General features: G+C 43.3%; 1 protein-coding gene across 1 annotated transcript in view; it reads left to right on the top strand.

The window, feature by feature from the left end:
- The window catches only part of cxadr (CXADR Ig-like cell adhesion molecule), a 41,820-nt gene extending 29,395 nt beyond the window's left edge, over positions 1–12,425 (top strand). Inside the window, exons 4-7 of the mRNA XM_083986056.1 lie at positions 4,474–4,629; positions 4,755–4,877; positions 8,295–8,433; positions 10,068–12,425. Coding sequence (XP_083842182.1) covers positions 4,474–4,629; positions 4,755–4,877; positions 8,295–8,433; positions 10,068–10,350 — 701 coding nt within the window. The 3' untranslated portion in view covers positions 10,351–12,425. The remainder of the gene's footprint in view (positions 1–4,473; positions 4,630–4,754; positions 4,878–8,294; positions 8,434–10,067) is intronic.
- Positions 12,426–15,959: the final 3,534 nt, after the last annotated feature.

Below are 15,959 nucleotides of genomic sequence, written 5' to 3'. Positions count from 1 at the left end.
CAGCAGTGTTTTTTTTTTCTCACAGGGTAAATTCTTTCTCTCCACACAGTGGAAATGCACCAAATCACACGCCCTTTGCCCTCCTTGGCTGTTTTGATGTAATCCCTTCTAAAAATCGAGTGCATAACCTTCCCAGTGGCTGCACAGTGTTGTGCCCTCTTTGTGATACACAATTCTGTATTCACCCGAGATGCTCGCTCTCCGATTATGTCTAAATTCATAATCCTGATCCTTTTTTTATTTTTTATTTTTTTTTACTAAATATTACAGTCCTGATTTATTATAGTATATCACAAGTATTAGTCTTGATGAACAGAACAGCTTTTGCCCCTGGCAGTTCATAACTGTATTTTCAGTTTTTGGCAACTGATAATAACAATAATGAAGATGATAGTTCATGATATGATGTGTGGATATGTATTTTTATTATTGCCTGAGCAGTGCAGCCAGATACTACAGACATGGGTTAACTAGAAGATGATAATTTCCCAAGCCAACCATATTATCTTGTCCTATGCACTCAGACGGCTTTATATTAGACAGCGTGAGATGGATGACACATGAGAGTTGTATAAGTCGGATGATTCACCGTCTAAACAAACACACACTCGCACACATTGGCCTTGTTGGTCGGTCAACTGACTAAATGATGTCGAAAGTAAATCGCCTCCCGAAACCTGCCTGGTATTTGCATATGGGGGGAGAAACAACCCACACGCTGTAGGATGTGTTATCTGTTGTCAGAGTAGTGTGTCCTCCTCTCTAAAGATAGGAGCGGTTTCCCTGTAATGTCTGCTGCTGCTCCGCTCGTTCCTGTTGACATGACATCACGTCGTCATGGCATGTGTGTAAATGTTACTGCACTGCACCAACTAGCTTGACCAGAAAGACAAGAAGAGAGAGCTGTGGGAAAACAAACAGGTTCCTCTGATGTTGTGTTGTGGCACCATTAAGCAGCTATAGCTCATAAAAAACCAATGAATGGCCACTGATAATCTGAACATTAACTCTAACTACAGCTGACCCAAGAGCCATTGACGAAGACCCTGGGGAGGCCGTTGTACATAAAAACTGATCTGACCAGAAGCAACGTGAAAAATTGAGTCACTCCCCCCCACCACCCATCACACACACACACACACACACACACACACACACACACACTCAACGACCGCTCTCTTCTGTGCTGCAGTTCCACATTCCTCGCCACTGAGGGAAGTCGGCTGATCTGCTGATTTGTCAGTTGTTTTAATGCTTATTGTTACATTTTGATCAGTCCCATTGTTAAAGGGTATCATCTCACCAAACTGCTTACGTAGTTAACCACTCCTGCAGCACAGGAATGAGGATGCACATAGGCACAATAAAACAGTCAAACATGTTGCCGATGTGTCATCCAAATATCCTCTCATTTATGTTAGTGTGTAAATGATTCATTAAACATCGTCCAGGGTTACAGTTACTATTTTGCAGTATTAAAAGGTAAGATGGTGTTAGCCCAAAGTTGTTGTTTTATGACAAAACTCTAAGTTTAACTTTGATTGTGGATAAAATGTACACCTCTTAAGCTATATATTATGTGTGTGTTTGTGAGAGAGACAAATGGCTGGAGGCTACAGCAGCGGACAGGCTGCGAGGTATTGACCCCAGGGGTATACAGTGTATACTGTAGGGTGTACGAAGCAAAGAAACAGTGACAAGGAGAGGCGAGGACATCTTGCCTGCTCTGCATTTTACCTTCAGGTTGATCTTGTCACAAGGTGGATGGACCTCAGAACAGGCGTGCATAACGTATGTGTGCGCAAACATAAACATACCTCATTTTATACACTGGGTGCTTGTCACAAACACTGCCACATGCAGGTACACACACATGCTGACACCTGCAGTGTACATAGTGTCCGGGTAGCGTACAGCGAGTAGTATCCCCCCTTATTGTGTATTCTCCTCTGGTTACAGCAGGACATTGAAGATAACACAAGGAGAGTAGAGGACTGTATGTCAGCAACTTACTCTCACAACTGTTTCTCACTTATCTCTACCTGTACTCCCAGCAGCCAGTCTCTCAGCTGGGCCTCAAGTCCAGACAATCCTCATTAGGGCTGGGTATCGCTACTGGTTTACTGAATCGATTTGACTTAGATTCACAAGGTCCCGATACGATTCGAAGGATTTATTTTAAGATATTTCAGTTTTAATACCAATATTGCTTGGTTATGAAAAAAGAGAAGGAGCTAATGCTGCAAATTCTACAAAGATGGAACTCGCTAACCTGCTGCATTATTAAAATGTTAATCTTTACATTGAAAATTGTTGCAAAAGCAGTTATATTTATGCACACTTATTTAACATAACCCACTCCAGAAGTCAACAGTGTAACTCTTGAAGTGCAGTCATGGGTGATATTCCAAGTACTGAAATGGATGGACACAACAAAATGTAAACGGCAGCGTGTGATCATGCTGCTCTTTGATCTTGTCCGGTTTGTCAGATTGCACAAATTGCTAGAGATCTGCGCAATCGCTCGAGACTAACAAGCATAAAATAGCAAAGATCAATCCAAGCATTTTATGAATTGATATCGCATCTTTTAAAGAGGAACTATGCCGGTCCGGTCACTTTTCCACTGTTTTGCTAACCCTCCTCCCAGCCATGTGCATTTGTTTACGGCAAGAAAACAATCAATAAAGTGGTAGATAGCGTTATATATCCTATATAAAGTGTTACGACATGTATATTTGTGTAGTTTAATCTATCATAAACAAGAGATTACGTTTTATGGGCGCGTTTGTGTTGTGGTGCGCAGAGACGAGAGCTGCAAAGTTGGTTTTCAGACGCAATAAGTGACACGCACGTGGAAGGCAGAGAGCCTCCAATCTCCCTCGTAACAAGTTAAGTCATTTATTAAACCATCATAATTAGTCCAAAGCTGTTTAATTAAGGTAAATCAAAAAAGAGATAGATATGAATGAAAGATATGAATCAAAAAGGATTTTTTTTAAAGCCAGCCCTATTCTTCATCACATCCAGGATTTGTCTGGCCACCAATCGCTTATATTTCAGTTTACCATTCAACAGTCAGTCGTCACTGCGGGAAGTTGTGCTCCTACTGACTATAATGAATACCACAATCCAACTATCCCTTTCTGCTTATCTCTCCTGCAGGATAGCCTTGTGCACCTCATAAATCTCTATTCATTGTTCGTTTAACAGAGCCAGGTTGGCTGCATCGCTCTCCCCATTATCTCCCCGTGCTCCTGCAGCCTCCGTCACCTTCCTCTTTGACCTCATCTTTCAAACAAATAAATCTTTCCGCTCATCGGACAGCCGTCCTAATACTGCAGGAGCTGTGTGTGTGTTAGAGCCCTCAGACATGTCGAGTTGACTTTCACCTTTAAAAGACGCGTTCAAAATGTCGTAGCTCCCTGACATTTACTGGTGTGGTAGCCCATGAGTGTGTGTGTGTGTGTGTGTAGGTGCAACACAGCAGCAGGTCAGTGAGTTAGGAGCCGTGCAGCCTTGGCTCCCTTCACACCACCATCTGTCCGTCACCACTCGCTTAATTTTTTTTCTCTCTGTGTCGCCCGCTCCATCCTGACCTTATGTATGTTTATTAGATTAGTAGGAGCACTCAGTACTGTCGGACTGCTGTTAATCCTTACTGTTGTGCCTGTTAAGCCCCCCCACCACCACCCCACACCCCCTCCCTCCTTCCTTCCTGACACCTGGTTCAGATCTGGAGAGCCCCACTCCAGAGTTTTGTTGTTACAGAACCCATAACCACACCATGAAAGTCGGCTTTCTGTCCGTCAGCAGCACACAGCACAGACTTAACGGCCTCACGTTTTCTCTATCCTAAAATTACCCATCATAATTCACTTTCTCCTTTTCCCCTCCCCCTTTTCCTCCCTCTTTACCTCCTCACCTGGCTGCCTGCGTGTCTGGGTTTCACTGGAGACGGTCTGCTTTTAATTTGGCGCTCTGTTTGTTTTTGGGTCCCCCCATCTCATCTGCTGCCAACACGCTGGCTGGCCGACAAGTGTTTGCTTTGCACACGTTTTTTTTTTTTTTTTGCTTTAAGAAAAGAAAAGCTTTGCCGGCTCGGCTCCACCCTTTTGTGTGTGCATGCTTGTTTGTGTTTGTTTGTGTGTCCAATGTGGCGCAGCTCCAACTTCATCGCAAATATCCTGAGTGACGGCTCCTGTAATGACAGCAGCTGTATCAATTACTCTGATTACTGCTCTCATTACGCTGATGACTGCTGCTTTGAGCGAGGGAGAGCAAATCACATTTCAGAACACACAACAAGACACATAGACACACACAGCATATAGACACCACAACACTCAAGACTGGAAAAATAACCGGGTTTGTCAGCAGGACGGCCGCGTTGTTCTGAGTTAATGTGACCACCTGGATGGCGTCTGCTCTTTTTCACCTTTCTCAATCACTTCTCTCTCCTCTACGTCACAGTGAAGCCGTCCAAGCCCAGGTGCTACGCCGAAGGCCCCACGCAGGAAGGCAAAGACGTTGTGCTGAAGTGCATGTCCAGCGAGGGCACCAACCCGCTGCAGTACGTCTGGGAGAGGACCAGCGGCAACAAGCTGCTGCCCGCCTCGGCTGTGCCGGGTAATGGACCCTTTCACAATCACTCCCAAACAAACAACAAAACAGTTACCAAGTCCTTCACACAGGTCTGCTTTCTGTTTAACGCTGTCATCTCTTCAATGATGTGTTCCTCGCCCTCACTGCAGATCCTTTGGGAGGCACCATTAACGTGAGAAATGCATCTGCCAGCGCATCTGGCACCTACCGCTGCACTGCCAGCAATCGTGTTGGCGCCGAGGAATGTGTACTATATCTCAACATAACACCTCGTGAGTACTCTGATAACTTCACAATGATGACCTTGTTTCACATTTAGACTTGTTGCTCCGCTCTGACCACCTCCTTAAAAGCAGAAACAATCAGCTGGTTAATGTATCTGCACTCAGGCAAAAAGCTAAAGCAGATTTTTCCTTCCTTTCCCTACATTTTGCATCTTCAAGAGTACAGTTTAGCCCCATGTGACTAGAATATATAAACGTACTTTACGTATGTAAACACATGGTTATATTGAGAACACACTTCAGAGTTTATAGTCTTGCCAGCAGCTCTGTAAAGCTACATTACATACAGCTGTGCTATTAGGTAAATGCTTAAGTTTGGCAGATAAAGTATTTACCACTTTAAAAAGTTTAGCCTGAACAAAATTCAACAGGGTGATGCATTTGTTTTTAATATCTTGCCAAAACATTTCTATCCACAAAAAAAAGTTGTTGATAATTTGGGAGGAACTAACAGTCAACTAATCTAATGTTTATTTCTCGGAATCAACATCAGAAAACTGTGTAAGATAGTGGTAAAATGTCCTAGAGCCCTCTGTTGTTTTTATCAAACGTCTTTTTATTCAAGTTAAAAACTTGAAGAAACTCAGTTGCTGTAATTACAAAACAAGGAAACCCAGCAAGTAGTCATATTGCAACATAAACCATATGTTATGTTTCATTTATTAGTACTACTAAGTGCGTTATTCCTGTATCTGCACTAGTAGTACATGTGTCAGTGCTGGCTCACAGACAGTCACATCCCAGTAGTTTCTTCACCAATAAATAGAGGATGGGAAACAATGTTCCCTCTAATTTTCAAAACTCCTGAGCAGAAATTCAACTCCCCTGATGACCTGCTTGAGCGACTGTGAGCGACAGCTTAAGCAAACACAGTACGTCCACATGCTGGTGGCACCTCTCCAACTCCAAATATCAATACAATTGGCTATTACTATAAGTAAGGGATAATGTATAGTTCGGAGGTTGTTATGGAGAATTATAAAACGGAAAGGTGAAATCCGGCGATCTGATTGGTTGTTAACCGTGGTATATTGAGCATATACCACGGCTACTATTCTAAAACCTTATCACAGAGCAGGCTATCACTCCGCCTCAGGCACGTATGACTGGTATGAATGGAAGTTGTTGTCATGTGTCCATGACAACGGACTGTTGCCGTCCGTAGCAAAAGACAGCTGATGTTTTTACGATGTTAAAAAACGGACTGAAGTAGTTGAATTCACATGTTTAAGGTTGACTTTCACCTCCGGGGAGGGTTAACAATGGTAGAGGGGACTGAGCAGTGACTTTCACCTGAAAAAATGCGGAGGAAAAGACGAGCTGCAGAGCTAACTTGGAGCTAACGTCTGGAGAGGTGGGACTATTTTTTTCACAGTGAGGCTATTTTATTGGATAATATGTATTTCTGGTTGAATAAAACTACATGAAATTGATTGCGTATTCCTCTTTTATATTGCCTTTATTCGTAACCGTTTTATAAAAGCAATATATCACTCCAGTCCGTGGTATATGCTCATTATACCACTCCAAGGGGGTTGTCGTCCCTCCGCTTCGCGTCGGGCCGAACAACGCCCCTTAGCCGTGGTATAATGAGCATATACCACGGCCTGTCGTGATATATTGCTTAAATAAACCCCGACAGGTTGTATGGAACCCCGACGCGAAGCGGAGGGGTTTCATTCAACCTGAAGGGGTTTATTTCTCCATAACAACCGACCAACTGTACATTATCCCGCTTATTACACGGTTTACGAGTGAAATAATTAATTTGAAACATAATGTTGATCAAAATACGACTTTCATCGATTTAAAATTGCATTTAGCGAATCTGCAAGACCGGTCACTTCCGCTGTTTTGCCGAGCCTCCTCCCGGTCGTGCATTTGAAGCCTTTGATAATCAATCAGTGGATCGATGGATTACCATACACGTGTTAAAATGTGTGTATTGTGTGTAGTCGTATCTGTCATAAACAAGAGATTAACTTTACCGTTTACGGGGTGCGTTTGTGTCGCGGAGCCGCGGTGCCAGCTGCACCGAGACGAGAGGAGAGCTGTGACACCGGGTCAGAGGCTCTGATCAGCAGGTTTGGTTTCCAGCAGCGATGTGAAGGAGCCTCCACTCTACTTGTAACAAGTTACCAGTCATTTATCAACATCACTATTAGTCCGAAGCTGTTTAATGACGGTAAAAATGAAACACAAGGTAAATATCCTGCATAGTTTCTCTTTTCTGTGCTGCGCTGATCAGAGCGGCTTCCCTAGCAACGGTCTGTTATACATGACGACGGTCCGTTATACAGAAATAACAGACCGCAGAACGCAGCGCTGGACCAATCAGAGAGCAGCATTCAATAGAGCCGTGTAATAATCATTAATAACAGATTATTTTGACATTTCCTAGGCTACTCCAGTTACAGTTAATGATAACAAAATACAATATTGTTTTGGCAAAATAGAGTTTGCATTTATTGCCATATGAACAACATGAAAAAAATAACTAACATCAAGTTGGTGTCATCAGCTCTTGGCACAAAAGCATTCTTGATATTAACAGTAATAATAATTCTCAAGCAAAAACTTAAATCGTAGTTGCACTACAGACCACGGTTAAGGTCATAAATTTCACAATTCGAAGCGCACATTAGGGAGAAATAAACAGTAAACTAGTCGGGGATATTTGAGTGTGCAACTTTTTGAAAGAGGTGGGGAGCAGTGTGCAATTGCACAGTAAAACACCTTAGAGGGAACAGTGATGGGAAATGATTTCGGTAAAAATCTGACAGTTTATTATTTCTACAGAAAAAAACCACCGAACAAGTAGCAGCATCATAACACAGTCGTCTTCCCAGCGACTCCACCGCTGGCACGGAAATCCTCCTGAAGATGCTGTTAGATCTAGGAGTGGCAGAATACAGAGAGATCCATGGTTTGAGGATTTAGACAGCATGTCTAGTGTTCAGCGTCTTGGGAAGTTAGTAGCTGTGGTACCACATGCTGTGACAGCGCTGTCAGCCTCAACTGCTGCAGCAGCAACGAGCAGCTGTAGCCGGGAACTGGAACATGATGCTGCCGTTGTTTTTACTTCACTTTTCCTTCACCTGTCGCCGTTTGGTCTTGTTACTGAGCGTTGTTTTTCTGGCTCAGGATCAATATTTTATTCAGTTGATATAAAGCTTCAGCACAACAGTAGTGTGTGTCAGACATACTCAGTCCTTGACATCGGCTTTCTCCTTACACACCAGGAAATATCACTCTGCCTTTTGAAGCTGGACAATTACTTGAGTTACTTTATGAATTTATAACCGTTTCCACCAGACCGCTGTTCTTAGGTCTTAGCCTTAGTTGTTATTATATCATTGCCATAGTTACCAGCCCTCCTAACCTTTTCTTCCCTGTGCTGTTCAGCCCCCAACACAGCAGGCATCATTGCAGGAGCCATCATCACTGTCCTCCTGATCCTCATCATTATTGCCATCATCCTGTTCTGCTGTTGCCGTGCTCGTCACAGGAAGAAGTACGAGAAGGAAATCTGCAACGAGATAAGGTACACTCTTTAAAACATCAGTGAGATTTGCTGACAGACCCCCCCCCCAAAGGCTGTGTTTTTTTGATGGAGGAATATTTCATAGTCTTGGCTTTATGATGAGAAATGTGTCACAGGTTTGTAATACTGGATTATAGATACACCTGATTGTTAATCTGAGCTGTGGTCATCTCAGATATGCACACACAGACACACACAGACACACAGCCCCAACAACAACCATGAAAATGTTTTTTCTCCATCAGCGTTTTTCTTTTTTTTTTTTAACTCCTCCTCAAATAAACAGCTGTGGTAATCAGTTTGAAAGCTTTGTTTGCTCTGTGGATCCTGTGTCATGTCTGCTGCTGGCTGCTGGCTGCCCCCCCCACCACCCCCCCCACCCCCTCCACCCGTCCCCATCCAACTCAGCATCCGGCCCACAGGCTCTTTACAACCGCTGGGCTTACTATCACTCTGCTGCGGACTGAATCTGTCTAAGACCACAATGTGACACTGCTCATGCTGTAGGACAAAGAGGATTAGACCACTGGTCCGGTCTCGTATACACACACAGACACACACACACACACATTGGCTGAAACGCCACAGCAGCATGAAGCTATAGACTAAACAAGCTCTGGCCCCGCAGGCTCAGTTTGATTGAGCATTTAACTGGATTATTGCTGCTTATTAGTTGTTAATGTGGTGGCAGAGGGAGTAGAGGGCATAGCTGCATTTGGTTGCTCAGCTCAATATCTCCAGGCTATTACAAAGTCGGTGCAGCTGAGCAGTGCAGACAGACACTGCCCCGACCAATCAAACGGGCCAACTCCAATTAGTTATCCATTTTTATTGAGTCAAATCATGATTCGCTCTTGAAAGACTCCTCAAATCCTCATTGTTTTCACTCGCTGTGGGCGGCAAGCGAGAGACATTTCACACTTTTTGTACCTGAATGACATTCAGAATATATTATGGTGACTTAAAGCCCCAGTATGTAACTTATTTGGCTTTTTATTAGCAAAAATCAAATATTGCTTTCATAAATACGTATTTCACTGAAGTCAAATCCCACCCGCATACAAATGAAAGCTTTCTCGTATCTTAGAATGAGTTGTTACAAGTCGTTACAAATATACAAGGGGGGACGCACCGAACCGAGGCGGCCATGTTGCATCGCCATTTTTTTACGTTCAGTGGCAGCGTGACTATAGGTAACCACGGAAACTCAGCGGAGCTGTCGGCTCGGGGAGAAAGTTTTCCAGGTAGCGCCTGATAAAACTGTCACCACTGTGTAGTGTGAGGAAGGACGGAGGCGCTGATGTTGCATTCAGGTGCAGTCAGGCAGACGGCCGTCGGCAAACCAACCGGATGTCAAAGACGGTAAAACGTGGGTCAGGTAAACAATACGACATCACCATGACAACATATTGTCACGCCTGTATTGTTTTGCCTCGTGCTGGCGGACCGTTTGTTTACATAGACGCTTGTTTATCCTGTTACATGCAGCGTCTGTTGTCTGTCTGACGTCTGCCCCATTTCACGTGAATGCAACATCAAGAATGCGATATGCAACCACACCGCTAGATCGAGGTAATTCCTACACATTATACCTTTAACTAAATGTGCTGCTGTCTCTGTCTGTCTCCCGTCAGAGAGGACGTCCCCCCTCCTAAGAGCCGCGTGTCAACGGCGCGCAGCTTCACCGTGGGCAGCCAGCGCTCCTCCCTCGGCTCCATGTCTCCTTCCAACCTGCACGAGTACGCCCTGAAGCCCCAGTACGACAAGATCCCTTCGTCAGAGGACTACGAGAGGCCACCCAGCCACGCTCCGCTGCCCCCGCCCTCTACCGCCAAGATGGCCGGCCCCAATCTCAGCCGCATGGGAGGAATCCCCGTAATGATCCCCGCCCAGAACAGGGATGGCTCGATCGTCTAGCATGTCCTCTTCCTGAGAAGGGACCATGAAACGAGGGGAGAGGGAATGAATGGAGGAAGGGAGTAGGACACAAGCCAATGAAGATGGAGCAAGAGCTGGGATGGGCTGACTCACCTGACTTTTAGCTCTTCATTATTTACAAACGGGAGTGTACTCCTCCTTGTGAAGACCTGGCTCTGCTGTGGTGCTGAGAAGAGAAGTTAAGTTGTACTGGAATCACAACAGAGCACATTAACTTTTTATCAAATACAAATACAGAAAAAAAAAAAAAAAAAAAACTTTTATGAATTTTTCTTCCTGGACTTTCTCACAGAAATTATGAATTAGTGTGGATATACCGCAGAATGGTCAATATACAAATTATATTGTACATAAGTGAATGCATGTCTTTTTTGATATAGATGGCCCTCGCTGTAGAGATACTGTATGTTCAAATCAGATCCAGGCCCCTAATTGGCCAGCTGTACAGCTGTATGCATGCATGTATGTGTAAAATTGCAGCAGTATGTGTGTGTGTGAATATATGTTTATGTACTGTATGTGGAAGGGACTTGGAAGTATATAGTTCATTTATTGTCTTTAAATGCCTCCATAACAGTTAAGATCATTTGTCAGGTGATCAAGTCTTTACTAGTTTTCTGACATGTTTTTAAATTCCATTCATTTATTATAAAATGAGTTGATTCTGACCTTTGGAAAAATTGAAAGACGAGAGGAAACTTCCCCCAGACTAAAAAAAATCTTTGGACTGAGTTGAAAACAGTCTATTTAGGTCAGCCGTTTTCTGTTGAACCGTTTGCTTTTTGAATTGTCCAGTCAGGATTCATGTGGGGCGGCGGAAATGGACAGGATTGGCTGAAAGGGGAGAGGGGGAGCTTCAAGCCATCACATCTCGTGATTGGGTGGATTATTGCTTCTTGACTAAGCTTAAAAAACAATAAAAGACCAGTGCCCGCCCCCCCACTCCCCCCAAAAACCCTCCTTCACAGATCTCAGAGGAGTTTTAGTGTATAGGGAAATAACGAGGACAGCTGGACAACAGGGTTCACTGAGCAATCAGCTTTGATTGTGTTTGACTGTCAGCAGGCCCCTAACCTCAATGACCACCAAAACATCTAGACCAATCACACACACACATTCAAACACACACACACATACACACACTTCATTAGCAGGATAAGGGGCCCACGTCTTGATTTTCATGTAGCAGCAGTCACCCCCCCCCCTCAGATCTGCTGCAATCTCCTTATTCACAGTCGCATTACAAGGAGTCAGTATCTTGATTAACCTTCTCTCTGTGGTCAATATGAAACCTTTCATGGCCTCTGTGGTGTTAATTGGACTTTTTAATGAAGGATGTAAAGCCTCGTGCCCACAAATAGGGACAGATGTGATAATAATAAGCCTTACAATGCCGACTACTGTTTCTCTGTGTTAACATTACAACCACTTTATTATTTTTGGCTTCATGTAGTTAATATAAATGGCAGTTTGTGGGTTACTCTACTCTAAAACAAATTCTTCACTCTTTGGAGGCCCAACGCATCGTGTTGTCTGTTACTTTACAAAAAAAAAAAAACCCAGCAAAAGACAAAAAAAAAAAGCAGTATGAATACTTGGAGTGGGCAGACTGTTTCTTTTTGCTCCAACGCCTTATTATTCTCTTCCTTATTTTGAGCCTTACACACCTGCCCTCAGCTCACCTCTGCACAGCCCTCACAGCTGGACTCTAATGACTTCTATTGTGCCTTGTTGCCCCAGTTAAGTTGTGCCATAGCATGTCTGCCAACGCGCACTATGCTATGTGCAGTAGCATCATCCTAAAGCATCATCAACAGCCTCTAAAACAGGATAATAATAATAATAATAATAATAATCAGTGAGCCTCACTGTTTGTTTATTCCCCACACATGCTCGGCTCATTCAAAACCACCCGTCTCCTCAACAAACCTTTTTCAGTGTTGTAAAAGCTTTTATTTTGTATTCCAAACATGACTTCTTGTTTGTTTTTAATCTTTATTTAAACTTTGGTAATTGATGTGCAACAACAAAAAAAGAAGAAATAATAACATAAATGGTCCTGGCTGTATGTATAAATATTCAGTGGAAGTTTAACCCTATCTACTCACAACACAGTGGAATGATATAAAGATGATGATGATGTTTGTATGTATATGTGATGCTCTGGCGTGCTGTGCTTGGCAAATCTATATCGAAATCATAAGAGGAGGGGCTTGTCAGTACAATGTAAATGCTCCCGGGTATGATTGGGAATTTCTGGCACTGTGTTTGTATGAGAGAGAGTGTGTGTGTGTGTGTATGTATGTGTATATGTACCGAATGTTTGTGTATGTGTGTGAAATCTAGCATCAAAGGAGACATGACAGTTGTAGAAACAGATCTGGCACCTATAATCTGTCACCAGGGGAAAGGAGGGTAACAAAGCCCTGCCGAGACAAAGGAAGTCAATCTGTTTAGTTCCTGTCTTAAACACTACTTTGTGTGTGTATGTGTGTGTGTCTGGGAGCAAATGTATTGTACATGAGTTTACTGTCAGGATAGGCGCCCCCCCCCCCGCCCCCCCCGTAGACGTCTAGTTAGACTTCCACCTGTTGACGAGCTGTACGAGCTCATAGGGAGGTAAATCCTGTTACTGCCCCTCTCTGTGCTCAGAACATTAATGACAACAACTACTACTAACAATATTAACTGTAGCTTTTAAATTTTGCGTACTAATATTGTATGAAGAATCTCCTTTGGGGTTTACACAACTGTGTGAAAACCTTTTTTTTTTTCTTTCTTTTTTTTTCTTGTGTGTATTTTTTGTGCTGTATTTTTGAATAATAAAAGTCCATGAAAAGAATCCAGTCATGTTTGTTTATAGAAGCAGTAGCGGTGTGTGTGTGTGTGTGTTCCCGGGGGGGCTTCGGCCTCCTGCAGCTTTCTGACTGTGATTAATTTTAATCAGCTGGTGAATTCCTCCCCTTTACACCAGGTGAGGTGACTTTCTAACCACTTAATGACTATAATTAATCAATGAAGCAGGCAGGCACAATCACCTCCTGCCATCTCAGAGTGCTCACCATTCACCTCCATTAAAAAAAACCTGCAAAAGGTTTGTGACCTGGAGCTGCCTATTAGGGCAGTTAAAACACGACTCCCACCCTCGTCCTATATAGGCTGTAATTCTAGTTTTAGCATATTTTTTAATTACGGCCAATTTCCTCATTCAGTTAACGTGGTAGGTAGGTAATGACTTCTATTGCGAACGAGCAGTAATCAAAATGAGCTCCTCTAATTAAGTCTGCAGAATGATGTGAAATGCCTTGTTCATGGCTCAGAGACACATCACATCACACCCATGTTGTTGGTGTTATTGTGTCTCCTTCCTCGCACTCTACACACACACTTAACACCACGGTGGTGATCTTGACATGCGGATAGATCGATAGCTGATTATTAGCCATTGGCTCCACTGTGTGCAGGCCGCTGACAGGTAGTCAATAAAAAGACTAAAGCACTTAGTAACAGTGCTAAGCGGACGTCCATTGCTATAATTGGATGTCAGTAATAGATAGGGCCCTGGAGCATTGATCTGTGGCTAGTCGAAGTCACTCATGGATCCTAATGGCTCCCCAGCAGCTCTGCACGTCAGGAGTTCTCCTGGGTTTGTTCAGCTACGATACCAGAACAATGCCTCCCCACAAATAGATGTGGTTGTTGGATGTGGATGTAATGGCGCTTTTATGGCCGCGCTTTCAAAAACATTCATTAAAAGGACATTAGTGATGTGTGCTACAGCACATGTGCAGATTAGATTTATGGACTAAACGCTGTTCTCTCATTGAATTAATGTACAATGAGTCATACATCATCCCCTCAGTGTCCTCCAGAGCAATATCCATTTGTGACTTTTTTTTTTTTTTTTTTTTTACCTCATGTCCTCATTCACATAGCTGAAGGGAGAGAGAGTGGTGTTGCGCTAAGCACCTGGGGATTTGTGCCTGCCTCCCACTTCTCCAGCTCCCTAGCTCCCTTCTGCCTGGGTAAGGTATTAATTGTTTGCACAGATCAAGGAGGCTGTTATAGCAAAAAAAAGAAAAAAAAAAAAAAAAGATCATTGGTTCTCCAGAAGGGTTTCCTTGGCAACCTTATCTCGTTGTACACAGTCTAAGCTGGCTGCTAGCGGGATGATTTATCTTGTAAAGCGCGATTCGCTCCCTCCTTTACAAAAGAGGCCTGTAAAAAAAAGCACGGGTCTCATCAAAGTTGCTCTCCTCCAGTCTGACGCCTGCCGTCACAGACGTTAAGCTTTTCTACCGTTTTTAGAAACCTGAGTCAGGTTGGGAGAAGGTTGCAGAGGGGATTCTGGGTAGGATAGTGGAATATGCATATGCATGAGGAGGAGCCCCATCAGCTCCACTGGAACATCAGCACATTAACATTTTTGGCTCAGTGCTTTTTAGCTCTCTGGATGTAAAATGACACAGATTATGTTGTGAATGTAAGCTTTTACAGCCACGTTGGATGAATGACTGAGAAGCTGCAGCCATTTTTGGACATTTTCCCCTCTTGTTTTTTGGTCTTGCGGGTATTTAGATGGATACAAAGTAGGTTTAAGTGTATAATCAGGATTGCGCTTTGCAGCATAACTCCCAGAAGTTTTAAGAAGAAGAAGCCTGTGGTCCTACAGTTGGGTATTAAAGCCTCTTCACACTCTTCCATGTTTTGGCCCATTGCCATAATCCCAATAGTTTTAGCAGTAGATTCGATACTTTTAATTGTCGGTGCAAGCTATTTTTAGAATGGCGGAGCAGAGCTGTGAGCTGCTCAGAGCTACGCTACAGAGGCTAATGGGATTTCTTGGTTTCCCTCATCAAACTCACCAAATACACAATCCAACAACTCCAAAACTCTCTCTGGTGGACAAATTGTGACCTGCACATTCACCACGTTATGAGATAATAACAGAACGTTACCAGACAGAGTTGTTTTAGAGGGAAATTCATGCAAAACTGCTGATGTGCGTTCCCGTCAAGGGCAGTTTTTCATCAAGCAGTCTCTGTATTTAGGGGAGAGTGGGGTAAGTTGAGCCACTTTTTGTATTCAGGATCACTACATCAAGACAATTATAGTTTTGTTGCTAACTAACACATCTGCATATATTTCAGGATGTTTTGCATCCCTACAAATTAACAGAATGAGTGTAAATATAACTGTTTTTTAGCATGTTCAAAAAAAAGTGGTCTTGTGACTCAACTTACCCCATGAATGGGGTAAGTTGACCATAGGAGTGGGGTAAATTGATCAACCACCCCTTCTTTCCTTCCATCCATCTCCTACCTCCCCCTTTACTTAATATTTCATCTGTCCAGGCTACAGGTGAACACAAACTGCAGGGACTTCCTGCTGAGCCACCAACTCACTGAGATTTGGGGAGTTTTGCAATCACGTTGCATCTTGGGACGAATCCCAGATATTTTTCTTTGAAAGTAAAGTTTGGCATACTATAAACAACTTTTCCTGTTTATACGAACATACTTACTGTAATCACAAACATACAGAATCTTGATTTAATAATTTGGACATATACAGCCAAAATACATTCA

The sequence above is a fragment of the Trachurus trachurus genome, assembly GCF_905171665.1.
Source record: "Trachurus trachurus genome assembly, chromosome: 14".
In the NCBI taxonomy this organism is placed as follows: Eukaryota; Metazoa; Chordata; class Actinopteri; order Carangiformes; family Carangidae; genus Trachurus; species Trachurus trachurus.
The sequence above is the reverse complement of the archived record's forward strand: the minus strand, read 5'-3'. Positions and strand labels throughout refer to the sequence as shown.